This window comes from Erithacus rubecula (genome assembly GCF_903797595.1).
Source record: "Erithacus rubecula genome assembly, chromosome: 2".
Classification (NCBI taxonomy): Eukaryota; Metazoa; Chordata; class Aves; order Passeriformes; family Muscicapidae; genus Erithacus; species Erithacus rubecula.
Window position 1 is genome coordinate 3,457,320 of NC_136685.1, and position 14,591 is coordinate 3,471,910.

At 40.5% G+C, this 14,591-nt stretch overlaps 1 protein-coding gene across 1 annotated transcript in view; it reads left to right on the forward strand.

Moving 5' to 3' along the window:
* Positions 1-14,591, forward strand: part of PKHD1 (PKHD1 ciliary IPT domain containing fibrocystin/polyductin) — a gene marked incomplete at its 3' end in the record, with an annotated part of 229,888 nt that overhangs the window by 139,453 nt on the left and 75,844 nt on the right. The window contains exons 52-54 of the mRNA XM_079298284.1: positions 5,678-5,815; positions 13,282-13,395; positions 14,040-14,065. Coding sequence (XP_079154410.1) covers positions 5,678-5,815; positions 13,282-13,395; positions 14,040-14,065 — 278 coding nt within the window. The remainder of the gene's footprint in view (positions 1-5,677; positions 5,816-13,281; positions 13,396-14,039; positions 14,066-14,591) is intronic.

A 14,591-nucleotide genomic window follows, 5' to 3' on the forward strand; every position in this document is an offset into this window, starting at 1 on the left:
GTTTGTGATGCATGATGAATGAAACTGTTCTGTGTTTCCTGCAAAGGTGAGGAGCTGCAGCATGTCCAGAGAAGGACAGTGATGCTGGGGAAGGGTCTGGATCACACTGAGACACTCAGAGGGATTCTTGGGGCTGTTCTGTGCAGGGCCAGGAGTTGAACTCTGATCCTTGAGAATCCCTACCCACCCAGGGTATTCCATGATTCTATAAAGAATCTCTTCACTCCCACTGCCAGAGTAAATGTGTGTGTTGGTTGATGTGCAGAAACTATTCTCCTCTTCAGTGCCTTTCTGGAATCCTCCTTTGATTTTATCCTGAGAACACAAACACAAGCTGTCTATCACACCATCTATTTTGTTTCATCTCTGCCTTTCCTGGTCATCCTCTCTCTATTTTATTTTTGCTCACCCTCTTCATTCCTGCTGGTTTGGAGGTGTTGAGACACTCACTGGCAGTGGAGTCAACAGAGTCTTAAATTAGTCATGGTCCTCACCAGGGAGATAAGGGAACTGGATTTGTTCCTCAAATAAATGCATTTAAAATGAAGTTAAGCAAGATGAATTTTCTGTCCATTTCACATGCTTTGCTTTGTTGCCACAAGTGTTTGAGTCTCCAGTTCAAAGAGAGCCAGCCCCCTGCTTGGATCCAAAATCTAAAATGTAATCAACAATTTTAAAAGGTATGTTTAATTGTATGTTTCTCTTCCCATTTCCACTGGCTTATGCAGACCCTACTAAACTCAGAATTACTCCAGATGGCTTCAAAAAAGTGAGAGTTTGTTCTCATGAGAACAAATATTCTACAAACCACCCTGACTTTGTGCTGCTATGCACACTGAAATAAGTTTTGGTGATTCACTCCTGGCAAGATGCAGCTGTGTCCTACTCTTTGCTGTCTTCTGGTTACTTAAAATTTTATTTTGGGAGCCATCTACAGTGATTTTCTGGTTGAGAGCCAAGACATGAGCCTGCTTCTGGTATGCTGTGAATGACTGGCTTAGTCCTTTCAGCCCCCAAAGAGCAGTTTTAGAGTCACAAAAGCAATAATAGATGCTTAGTGCTCATTTCTAGTGTGTGGAAGCACACTAGAAAGTGTCTTCTAGTCTTTCTAGGGAAAGACTTTGGTCTGATACTGTTTAAATTTTTGACTGAATGTGGATTCCAAGAGTTCACTGGAGAACTGGGGCACTGCCTAAATTTAGCTATTGAAGGTTTCAATTTGCTTATTTAACAAAATAAGCAGAATTGCAACATTAGGGCTGCCTCATGGGCTGGTCTCAGGAAGGTTTGAAAAGGTAGAAAATGCCTCTATTAGCAAAATATGCATATTAGAAACCAGGTTTTTGTGTTCTTTTTTGGCGTCTGCTTAACATCTAGAGATTTGGCAAGCTTGGAAACTGGGATTCTGTATTGAGTTCTTTCCTTTTTTGAGCTGTTTGACTTCACAGACTTAGTGCAAGAATGACTTCCACTTGCAGCAAAGGTGGTTCCTCATGTAAAAGTGACTTTTAGAGTTGGTGAGGTGCTGCAATTCCCACCAGTGTCTCTCTCTCCAGTGGAAATGAGTCCCTCCCAGCCTGATCTGGAAATCCTCAGCTGAGGCTGCCACAGCTCCTGCTTTTCTCTCTGGAGGTTCATCTTCCAGAGCCACAGCCATCCCACAAGGACCTCTGACATGCACCAGCCTTCAGCAGCCACACCACCTTGGAAAACAAGCCAGAGCAGTTTAATCATGCCATTCCAGCAGCCAGCAGTGGCATTAGCTTCCCAAAGCCCTGGGATTTTCAGGGCTTTGGTTTCTGGTTTTCAGTGTGACACACTCCTGATGCAGCATGCTCTGGGTGGAAGGAGAATGTGTTATAATTCCAGGCAAAGGAATGCTGTTTTGAAGGGTATTGATATGATATCATTTAGCCTCTGGCAATTTCTATCCTGCTTTTTTTTTTTTTTTTTTTTTTTTTTTCTCTCTCTCCAGTGGTGGAATTCACTCTGTTCTTCATTTTCTGATTTTGATTTTCTTTGAAGTTTTTCTGTTTGAAGAGATGAATGCTGGAGTACTGTATCCCATATAATAGCTCCTCTGTTGTGCCTGATTTCCATTCAATGGCATGCTATGGTGTTTTATACAGCAGTGTGGCTGATCAAAGGAATTTTGTGTCATTGCTGGAGTCATTAGTGACTTCTCAGTATTGTACATTTGAACATTAAGACTCTGGCAATACCTGTGAGCTTTTTGTCTGAAGAAAATGTGTGTACAATGAAATATTGCCCTGTTTTCAAGCTCAAGCTATGGTTTGCTGGGAGTGGTTTCTTGCCATTATATGAATATTTTCATGGTGGAAAACCAGCTCCAGTTTGTCTTTCTCTGAAGGTAAATCCTTTGAGCTCAGTGACCTAAAGTTTATTATTTTAACTGCTAAGTCATATCTCCCTCTATGAGGTAAATCAGTGTATTCTGTAAGGAAATTGCCTTTGAATCTGTTTGCTTTCCTCCTCAAGTATGGGAAGACTTTTTTCCCCCTCAAAGGAGTGTTCTGTTGTTTCTACAGAGCAACATTTCACCCTCTGAGGACTTCACACCCCAAGCATCACACCCCAGAGTGTTGTCCTTTTAAACTGAGGAAGCTCTAGGTTTGCAGAGATATCTCTGAGTGGGGGAATTTCTCACTCCTGTGTTTCAGGGCTCACACACATGAAGCCACAGTTACAGAGCAGTCAGAATTTCCTTTATAAAACCTTTTTTTTAGGAAGATGTGCAACTCAGCAAAAAATCTCTGTTCTAGACTGAAATGTGACATACAAATGGCATGCCTGGGAGCACTTCTTCTTTTCCTTGTAAAAATGTTTCAGCCTGTGTTTGATGAATATACTTATGGCCTTTGTCAACTGCAGCTTTTTACCACATTCTTGAGCTGTGATTTCACAAACTAGATTCCCCTTCTGTCTGAAAGATACCATTTTAACAACTCCCCCCTTATTCTCTTCTCTGTTTCATATCTTCACATCCTGAGCTTTCCCTTCACAGCTCTGCAGGGCATGGGACTGTACCTGTCCTGTAAAGAGATTAAAAACAGGATTATGCCTGCAAAAATATATTAACATCATAAGATTTCAGGGGGAAAAAATGCACTTGCTCCCTAGAGACTCACTTCATCTGAATGCTGTGAAAATTTTGCATGCTTGAAAAATGTTTCAACCCAGGGAGGCAGGGAATTTGTTTTGGGATGAGTGGTTCAGATTTACCATGGCTTGCTTCTGTTCTTGGTATAGTCCTTGGGAACAGACATCCTGGGCTTTCAGGGTGCTCATGGCCAGAGAGAAAGGATGAAAGGACAGAGGGGAAAAGGAAGAGGTGGGATAATTGATTTGCAGGGATAAAGGCAGGAATAAGTAGGTAGGAGACAAACAAGTCTGTAAGCAGAGCCAGAACTCCAAGCCTGAAAGCAGAACCAGAAAGAAAATTTTCCTTTCCCTGGAGGTTGTGAAACTTCAGGGATGCAAAACTAAGGAGTAAAGAACTAGAAAATACTAATCTTAAAGACAGCCTACTAATATTTTCTTTCAATCCACTTCTGAGTGTACTTCATTCTACCTGGAAAGGAAATTGTCCAAACCCATGTGTTTTCTGCATGGAAATAATATTCCAGTCATTTTGACTTGGCAATTTGACCCTATCAATATGACAGCTGAAGAGAATTTTGGGTGAATTTGATGTTCATTTTCCAGAGATGACCATCTAATTCCTCATTGAAACAAGGCTTGTCAGCTCTTTGCAGACCCTGAATCATATTGATTATGTTTCCTGCAAACAGGGCTTGGAAATGTTCTTAAACCTGGGTGCTAAATAGTTTGAGCCAGCCCCTGATTACATGATTTTTGGCAAGGACTTACTCTGTACTACCCATTGTGTGGTCCCATCCAAAGCAGTTGCCAATGTCCACAGCAGAATTGAAACTGTTAAATAACTGAACCACTTCCCAAGACACTTTGTGGTTCTTATATTCCACACAAAATAGGTTTCAAGTGTCCCATTCTCACCACTCTGTCAAAATCCACCAGAAAAAATGTGTATTCCTTACTGTCCCGTTTTCTGTACCTATGCCTTGCAATAAATGTTTATGAGAATAATGAGAGTCAAATTCTCTGTGTAGTGTAGAGCTGTCATTATGTTGAAGATTTTTTTTTTCCTGCAAACTGTTGCTATGAAAGCCATTATTAGATCATATTATTAAGCCCCTCCCTAGGGAAACACCTTGCTTTTCCTTCTTCCAGGAGCATCCACTGACTGAGGGCTGCACCATACTGTTACTCTTGTCAATAATGAAAGGGGATGGAAACCACAGTTTCAGGGCCTGAGCTGTTTTCCAGTGCAATCAACTGAGAAGCTCTTAGGACATCCAGAAGCACTAGAAGGGCCCTGAGGGTGGAATTCACCTCTGTGCAGGGGGGCTACCTCTAAATGATCACCATTTACACCCTTGCTCATGTCTTACTTGGAGCACTTAAGAGGCATTTTAAAGGTTCCCAGGCTGCAGACTTTTAGCTTTAGGAAGCAGCAGTGATGTTGTCATTGTGCTCAAGCCACAACAGTTTCCACTCTGTTCTGAAATATAAAAATATCCCCCTTATGGATCTGAGGGAAGGGTGCTTTGCCCGTTGTGAACTGATTTTTAGAGGGGAATATGAATGCAGAATGAAGGGACTTATGGTGGAGCTGGCAATGATCTCAGAGTTTTTTCCAATATTGATGAATCTGTGGTTCTATGAGCTCTGGCTTCCTGCAGGTTGTGTTTGTGTAAGCAAAGATTTCCTCTTGGATGGTGGGGAATAGGTGAGTTTTTGACCACTAAATCTGGGAGAGCAAAGCCAAGATGAAAAGAGGGAAAAGTGGTGACAGAGGGTCAGTGGAGGTAGTTGATGGTGTGTGGCTGCAGTTTGTCACTGTGGGCACTGTTGTTGACAAGGTGGGGACTTGCAGGCTCTTTGCACCATGACACACCTGGGTGATACTGTTGGGTTTTTTCCATTTCCATTAATCCTAGAATCCCAGAAGAATTTGTATTTGAAGAGACCTTAAAGCTCACCTTCTTCCAGCATCCTGCCATGGGCAGGGACACTTTCCACAAAGAACAGATTGGTCTAAGCCCTGTTCAATCTGGCCTTGGACACTCCCAGGGATGGGGCATTTTGTCATTCTTGTTCTCTTCAAAAGAACTCTCTTGACCTCTTCAGTTTCATGAGGCAAAAACGGGAAAGAAAGATGGGGAAAGACTGTTTACAAGGACTTGGCATGCCAGGACAAGGGCTAATGGATCCAAACTGAAAAAGAGTAAGTTTCATTAGATATTAGGAAGAAATTCTTCCCTGTGAGGGTGGGGAGGTCCTGGCCCAGGGTGCCCAGAGAAGCTGTGGCTGCCCCTGGAAGTGTCCAAGGCCAGGTTGGACAGGGCTTGGAGAAATGTGGGACAGTGGAAGATGTCCCTGCCTATGGCAGGAGGTTGGAACAAGATGTTTAAGGTCCCTTTCAACACAGGCAATTCCATAATTCCATGAAAACCAATCTGAATAACTCAGAACTCAATCCAAGCTGACACTCTTCACCAGCTCTCCACACTTTTTGATTAGTGGTGTTATCAGGCTGCCATTGACCTAAACAACCCTCTGCTTTGTTTCCCAGACAGGACCATCCTGGTGGATGTGGCTCTTCCCCCTCTGAGGGGACTCTACATCCTGGGCACCCTCGAGTTCCCCAGCAGCTCCAGCAATGTCCTGAATGCAGCCTGTGTCCTGGTGCTGGGGGGTGTGCTGAGAGTGGGTGAGTGAACACCTCATCTTCAGCATGATTGGGGTTTATTTCTGCCCCTGATAGGAAAAAAAAACTGTGGAGAATGACTGTCTAACCTAATGCCCTCTGGCTGCCTGGATATCTGCAGTTTGAGCACCCAGAATCTGTGTGAAGCATGGTGATTATCCACTGGGGCAATTATCTATTCCTTTAACAGCAACTGTTCAGGCAATGCCTGGTGCCTATGGGCATTAATAGGACACTTTTTGTGATACAGAAATATTTAAAGCCAACAGTCATGGAGAATTCCCTGAATGCCTGGAAGTCCTGCTGTGGTGTGGAACAGCTGGATTCAGCACACTTGTTCTTCTCATCCCTCTGTAGAGATGAGCACCAGCAGCACAGGAAGGTACTTTGCCCCTACTTCCAGCTGGTTCACATTCCCCAAAGTCACCAGGGCTGTTCCACATTATTTACAACAATCAGGATTGGTGCTTTTCCACTCTGAAGTAATTACTCACATAATTCCCTTTAAACAGCAAGGTTTCTAAAGCCAGGCATTGTATTTACTTACAGGAATCCTTAGGACGCTGGGATCACATTGTTGATCATTGCTTGACCTTTCTCAAGATTGGTTTCATGAACTTTAAAAAGAGAATTTGTTTGTGTAATCACCTCCTGAGGAAGTCTGCTTCAATATTTGTTTGTTGTTAATCTCAAGGGACTGTTTAGTTAATACAGTCCTGGCCAAAAAAGTTATTTTGCTGTCTTGTGTTTTTCTTTGGAAAAAGAGGTTGGAAAGCCTAATCTGGGAGGTTAAAAAATATATATACTTAAAAGAGTGTCAGTCATTTCTTACTTGGACTCCTTTGCACTTTAAATATAGTTTCATATTGGTTTTAAGAAAAAGCATGTGTTCATTGCTAAAAACACTTATTAAAAAAACATGGAGGCACTTTGCTGCACAAACTCCCCTCCAGCACATCTGTGAGTAGTGATGACATTAAAAACCAAGCAGGTATTTGCAGCTGTTGAGTTGCAGTCCCACGTCTCCTTGTTTCAGCTGTGAGATGATGGGTGGGTAGAGACTCTGCAAGTTTCCCACATCTCATACTGGTTCCTCTGCCTGCATGCAGACCTGAGAGTGCCTGTTTTTCCCTCCCTTCCCCTTTCCCTTTCCATGTGCTCAAGGCTTACAGGAATGCCTTGGAGCCCATCTGTCCCAATCTGCCTGCTCCACGCCTGGAGGAAGGGTTCTGCAGCCCATCTGTCCAACTCCACCCCACCCTAAAGAAATCCTGACACAAAACAGATAATGAGACAGTTTAGTAAACAGATTTAATAGATGTGGACATCAGCATTGCCTGAGCAGGATCTCAGGTTGGCATCAGTGAGCCAAATCCCCAGGTCCTGCCTGTTGTGTAATTTCTGCATTCCCTGTTTTCAGCTTAGCAATGGCCACATGCTGCTCCTTCTCATTCCATGGCCTGGGACAAAGACTTTCTGGTAAAGCTAGGATATTTTGTTCCCTTAAACTCCCAGAGAACAATGATCAATTTAGAAATTAATATTATTTGGGTTTGGTGTCCTCCAGAGCACTTCAGTTCTTCTCTGCGGAGAAAAAACAAAGTCAGAAGTTTCAATTATGACCGTAAATGCATAGGAACTAAATGATGATGGGAAATATGTAACAAGGGGAAAAAATCAGTGCAAAATTGGAGTTTATCAACCATAACAAGGACCTAATTAGTTTTATTGAAACAATAATTTACGGACAAACTGGGATGAGAAAATAGTGATGGTTGGGAAGTCAGAATTTTTGGAACACAATTGACCGTGCAGGGTCAATCATCACTTTTCTCTTTAATGTATGATCACAATCAGTGGGATTTATGATCGCTGGAAGATGTGAGATGGTTTAAATCCACAAAGAACTCTGTCAGATGCCTTGGAACACCCAAAGGAAAATGTGTGGATCTACCCCCACAGGAATTTCTCAGGGTGGTCCTAGCCCTTCAGTGTTGTTGGATCCAGGGAAACTTCTTGATTATTTCCACTTTCATAGTCCTACATCTAAGATAAGGACTTTCTCTCTTTCACTTTATCCTTCAAAGTCTTTTATTTGATGATAGAATTTTAGTTACACCATTTATTTCTATTTCTCTGCTCTGTGATACTGTAAAAATTAGCTATTTTTCCAGCTTATAAAAGCAGAGTTTGAGGTTCAGACAGAAAGCAAAGTGCTAAATATCATTAGCACATCTGTGTCAAAACAAGATAAGAAATGATGAGTTCAACATCTCACAGTTGGTTTTCCATTCTCAGCTACAATGATTTTGTTTGTTTCAACCTACAAACATTAAAACTCAGATGATATGTGCAGAAAGTGCCCTGTTCCACTGCTGAACAAAGCCCTCAGCTCCCAAAAAAGTTGAAGAAAATGCTGAAGCTCACTTGGCACACACTGATCTGTTGGGCTCATCCTGAACTAAACTGCACTCAGCTGCTCTTTGCTGGCAGGCTGCTTTTGTTTTTTATAGTGAACCTCGCCAAGTAATTATCCAGATAGGATTTCTCTTTTTAGTTTCAACTTCTCACGTTCTTTCCTTTGCATATCTCCTGATGGCTGCTTGTCACTCATGTCACTCACTGGAGGAAAGAATCCTAAGGTCACATTAGCTTGATTGTCTGGAGAGGGAACCCCAGACCATTCTAATGCCTCTTGTCTTCCTTGTGGTAAGAGCTCTGATACATTTACTCCCCCTCTTTTCCAGGAAGAACCCCAGACTGATTGTCAAAGGGTAAATCAGTGTATTTCATTAAAGGGCCACGTGTTAGCAGCAAATAAATAACAATAATTAGGGCACCAGTGAGTTTCACCAATTTACTGTCTTTTCCAACTTCTCCAGCCCCTCTGTTGTGTGGGTTTCATCTTTAGCTGTGGCTGAGTCTCACCCTGCAGTCACAAATCATCCCTGCACAGTTTGCATGGAGAAGGGACCCTCTTGGTGTAACAAGATGTATTTTCATTCCAAATCACAGAAAAAAAACTGGTTTGAAAAGTTCATTTGACTACTTGCATTCCTTTCAATGAACCCCTCAGCCTCTGTTTGCCTTTTACCCCTTCCAAACCACTCAGTTCTTTTTAAATGATTGCACCATGGAGAGAAGGGATTGGTTCACATGTTCAAGAAACTAGAATTTAGGTGTGGTTTGGACATCTGCACCTGAGGTGCTGTTCCAGTAGACATCTATCCAAAATAACCAGTGGAGCCCCTGCAATCCGTGGGACTTGGTGTTAAATTTATCTAGAGAAAATCTACATTAAGAAACTTGAATGTAGGTATATGCTCTCCCTGGAAACATGGTTCAGCTGCCTAATTATAAGGATTTTATATCATTCTGGGCACCCTCAGGTATCTCTCCCTGCCTGCAACTCCTGCTTAAAAATCCCACTGTTCATCCATTTATCCCTGTCTTGTGTCTGCTAACCTCCAGAGAGGATTTGGAGGGGACTAAGACTCTCAGATCCCATCCTACACATCTCACCACTTATTCCTCATTCACCCCCTAATTCTGGCTGGTTCCTCCTCCACAACTGTGGAGCTGAGGAGCTCTGAAATCCTCTGTACATTTGTCAGAAAGAGGCAGCCAAGTGAGCTCTCCTTGCTTGGCTGCTTTTCCAGGCTGATTTCCAGAGTGCAGCCTGAACACCTGGAGGAGGCTCCAGAAGAAGAACCAACAGTAGGTGCTGTCCAGCTGTGCATTGACCATGAATAAAAGCTCCTCAGACTTTCTGGGGACAATATTACACAATTTTCAAAATAGCTGGTTTCTTAGAGTCCAAGAAGTTTTGGATTCAGGAAACAGAGACAAAAGGGGAGATGGTCCCCAGCAAGATACTCAGCAAAGTCTGTTTGCCAGGTGAAGGGAGGAGATCTTATCTCAGAGATTTTGTTGTTCTTATATGCAACAGCTGGTGCAGAGTGTTATGCTGTTAAAAAAAAAAAAAAAAAAAAAAAAAAAAAAAGAGAAGGCTAGAAGGGAGGAAACACCAACTAATCTAGGAAAGAATTGAATGGGTTTTATGGAACAAACCCCAAAACAATACAGCAAAAATCTGTCAGGAAGAACATCTGGAACAGGACTGAAATATAAAAACAATGGAAAATGCTTTTGAACTCAACAAACTAGATCCAGACCATAGTCCAGAATAAACAAAAATCTGGATAGAAAAAACACATCTCTATTTATGTTCTCCTTTTCTTCCCCTCCTTTTTTCTTGTAGGTTCTCTCCTCTCCAGGGATTAGACCTGATGAAGGATTATGATCCAGCTGAAACAATTGTGCTAACAGATCTGTGTTACAATCTCAGCATTTGGATCTCACACTTCCTCAGGACAGTGTGTAATCAGTGGTGAATTTATTAACAGCACAGGTTGTTTATTAACACAGGATTATCATATACATAGTTGGGATTTTTTGCACTGTGTAGTGCAATTGGAAGAACACATTTTTGGGGGTGCCCTGCCTCTGTCTTTGGTGCCTCCTGACCTTTTCTGCACGTCTCACCAGACATTTCCACCAGCTTTTGGTAATTTCCAGGTTGCAAGTATCCCTTTTTTCCTGGTTCTCTGCCAGCAGCACATTATTATTTCACTTCATGACCAATCAGGTTGCTCATCAAATTTCCAGGGCTTCCAGCTGGAGTAGGAGCATGAAAGGGGATCTGCTTCCACTTGTCTCATGCAGGATGGAGAATTGGGCAGTTTGGTGTGATCTTATGTAGGACTTGCTCACCACAGAAGTTTTCACAGCCAAAGTCCAAAGACAGACACTTAAAGCCCAAATCCTTCATGTATGTGTTGAAAATGAAATCCTGTTCTGTAGCCAACAAAATTACTTTTTGCAAGAGCTGTGATTTCATAGCCAGTTACTTCATAAGGTTCTGAAACTTACTCAGCCCCTGTGATTTGTGTGAATCAACTACTCTGGATTCCCCTTATGAGTAAGCTGAGGTAGCTGCTGCTTCCATATCTTCATTTTCATGGGCCATTCTGCTGGAATCTATTTAGACTTAGCCAAAGTGTGTATCTGAGACCTTATTCAGTTTTTCCCCGTGTTTTTCATTCTTCTCCATTCATTCTCAGAGAGATTTTTACCTTTTCAAGACCTCTTACCTTACTATTTTCTATATAAGTGAATCACAGAAATGGTAAAGTTGGAAGGGATCACTGAAGGTCATCTAATCCAAGCACCCTGATCAAGCAAGATCCCCTAGAGCATTATTCATTTTTTTCCTAATTTTTTGCATCAAAAATCCTGCTGGTTTTCCTAGAGCATCCTTGTAATTCTCTCCATTTGTGTCAGTTCACCTGCTTGCTTTCAGTATCCTCACACAAGTTTGGGTCCCTAATAAAACACTGAATGCCACAGGGTTTGCAGGATCAGACCTGGTTGAGTCCATGTCCCTGTTCCAGTCACTCAGGCTGTAAATTAGTGTGTGCCATGTTCCTGCTGTGCTCCTGTAGTTTGTTAATCACAAAGTTTTGTGCTATTAAGCCAAGTGCCTTGGAGAAGCCAATTATACAATATCAAAGCTATTATCTTTATCAACTAGACCTGTAATCTCATTAGGAGATGATAACAAGGAAGTTTCACAGGACCTTTTTTTCTATAAAAGCAGGTTGATTGGCATTAATTATATCATCCACCTTTAATGATTTATTAATTGTGTTCAGAGTTGGACATTCCATTTTTATTTATTTTTTCCCCTAGAATCAGTGTCGAGTTGACAGGCCTGTAATTACCTGGGGCTCTTCCTTTTATCTTTGTTTGAAATATTGGCACAATATTAGCTTTCTTCAAGGGCTCTCAGACATCATGAGTGATCCCAAAATTATAGAAGAGTCCACCTTAATAGTCCAATGGTTTTCTTGAAAACTCTTCTAGCACTTGCATTCAGGTTACTGAAATCCATTGATTTAAACCCATGGAACTATTGATGGCAATAAGAAAGTATTAAGCCTATTTTTTTTCTAAATATTCTTAAAAGAAGTAGATTTTTTTAACTGATTGATGACTCCTATGTTCTTTTATGTCATTTACCAATTACATTTTCCAGCCACTGAAGAATTTCTGTGAATATTAGCTTCTCATCTTTGTTTTACTTTATTTTCCATTATAAATAGTTTTATTACGAACTTGGTTTCTCACTCTGACTGTATTTTTTATTTGTGTGGTTTTATTTTGTTTTTTTTAATAAGGGTAACATTTCTTAATAAGTTGTGGTTTTTTGACTAAAATTTATGATTTTTAGCTAAATGTAGGTGTAATGCTTTTAAGGGAGGGAAAATTTCCAGTTCATCCTATAGAACCCCCATTTCCAATCCTTTGCGTGTTATTGTTAAGTCTGGAGGGCTACTTAAAAATGGCTTTAAAACTGAGCTGAGAAATGAATATATGAGATGATTTTAACTGACTTAATTAGAATAATAAATGCTTTGTAACCAGCAGTAAAAAATATAATAAATTGTAAAAGCATATTTGGACACGACCTAATTGCTGGTTTTCCTCTGTTCAAAACATGAGTTTTTATGGGAGTTTAAACAAGGAAATCAGAGCTGGTTTGGTTGGACAATGGACACTGAAAAATAATTCCCTCCATGTCCTCAGAAAACATACAAACTCACTGGTGTGATATATATTAGATAGGGAACATACAAGTCTTGTAGTGTTTGCCTTTTACCCATTAAAAAGCTGTACAGAGAATTTAAATATCCTCAGCTATCCCTCAGATGCTGGTGGGGAACAATGAATTGTTTCATTGATTTCACTTAAATTTAAAAAAAAAAAAAAAAGGCTCTTAAAGCAAAGTGTTTCTTTAGGATACAAAATCAGCTCTCTTTTCCAAACTAGTAATTTTTAAATATTAAAAGAACATGACAGGCCAGCTAATTTTGTACAGATACATATATATTTTTTAGTTCTACATCTGCTGCAGTTTTCTGTTGCATAATTGATTTAATCTCTAATTTTAAAGGAATGCTGAACTCCTTTACTGGACTCCACATACATTTCTCCAGGGCAAAAACTGTCCTACTTTTTCCTCCTTAGTATCTGTTTAGTGCTGGGCCATTTTCCTCTGAAACTGTAAACTACCCTTGGTGAAAGAAATGAAGGGAAAATTGGAATGCAGTTTACTGTGCAGACTTATCACCACTGCACACACCAAAACTTCTTCAGCACTTTCTTTTTTCCTATTTTTTTTTTTTTCCTTCAATCTTCCACTTTTTCCCATCCTTGCTGCATAATTACCCTGGAGCAAGTGAAGGAGCAAAAATTAGTTGAGAAAAGAAATATTAATTCAGCCATTTAGATTTTTATTTCAAATCATATCACACATATTTCTACCCTAGTTTCCCTCCCATTTTCAGCATCACAGAAGCCATGGATACTTTTGTGGTGGGTTTGATGCTGTTTTGTCTTTTTTGCAGGTTCTCCAGAACATCCCCTAGAAAGGGATTTAAAGCTGCTCTTCCTTCTCCGGGCATCTGAAGGGATTTCCTGTGATCGTCTGGAGGATATAAATGTCCCCCCAGGGAGTATTGGTATGAAACATCAATTCCACTTTCCATAGGAAACTGATTTTTGGTACCATCCAAACCTCTCACTGTTCAGATTGTTACTGTTTTGTACAGATGAACCTCAAACAAAGGTACACATATTTTAGAGCTGTTTAATCTTCTGAGATGCATCATCTATATGAAAAATTTTTGTATTTTGGCTTTGTCCTTTGGTGCTGGATCTCTTTTCCAGAGGGTAAAAAAATAATGTTAATTGTACAGAAGGATTAATAATACTGCATAATTTTTTTGTATTTTTCATTCCTGGAGGTTTTACCTAATTTGTTGACTTAGATTTTTTTTTTTTTTTAATGGTAGGTATTGTTTTCTGCAATTCCTTCAATTCTAATTTGTGCCTATGAGACTTCTGTGGTAAAATCCCGTCTCTTGCCTATATATGTGATGGTCATTTCACTTTATTGAGGAGTTATTGCTCCTTCACTTTGTATTTTGAGTGGAGGCTTTGTGCTGTTCTTACACTTCTCATAAAATATAGAAACATATTTTAATAAATATAAAGATTTCCATACATTTTGTTATAGCTTCAATTCTTCTCAAGCCTCTTTCCCCACTAACCTTTGAAATCCTCCTTCTGTTCTTTTTTTTTTTTTTTTTTTTTTTTTTCCTAGGAGTTTATGGACATGTGCATATTTACGTGCTGATCCTAAGATGCCTTGACAATCGGGGAACTGATGTTGCTCCTGCTCCTGGGCAATGAAAAAAAAGGTTGTGATTTGCCCTGAATAGGTGCTTTCAAATATTAAATTTTGCCTCCTTGCTTCTATGAACTTGTATTTAATATTCGTTGAGTTGCATTACTCTTTCCTATGTGAGGAGCTTGTGTTGAATTCTGTCTAGATAGAAAAAAAAAAGAAAAACAAAAAAAAAAGAAACAAAAAGAGCCTAGGTAAGAAAAATATATACCATGAGGGGAAAGCCTGATGATTTTTAAGGTCACGTCCAACACAGGATTAACTTTAAATTAGAATCTAATTCTAAGGTGAATCAAGTTGAGAGCTTCCTTCCTTCCTTCCCTTCCTTCCTTCCTCTCTTCCTTCCTTCCTTCCTTCCTTCCTTCCTTCCTTCCTTCCTTCCTTCCTTCCTTCCTTCCTTCCTTCCTTCCTTCCTTCCTTCCTTCCTTCCTCCTTCCTTTCCTTCCTTCCTTCCTTCCTTCCTTTCCT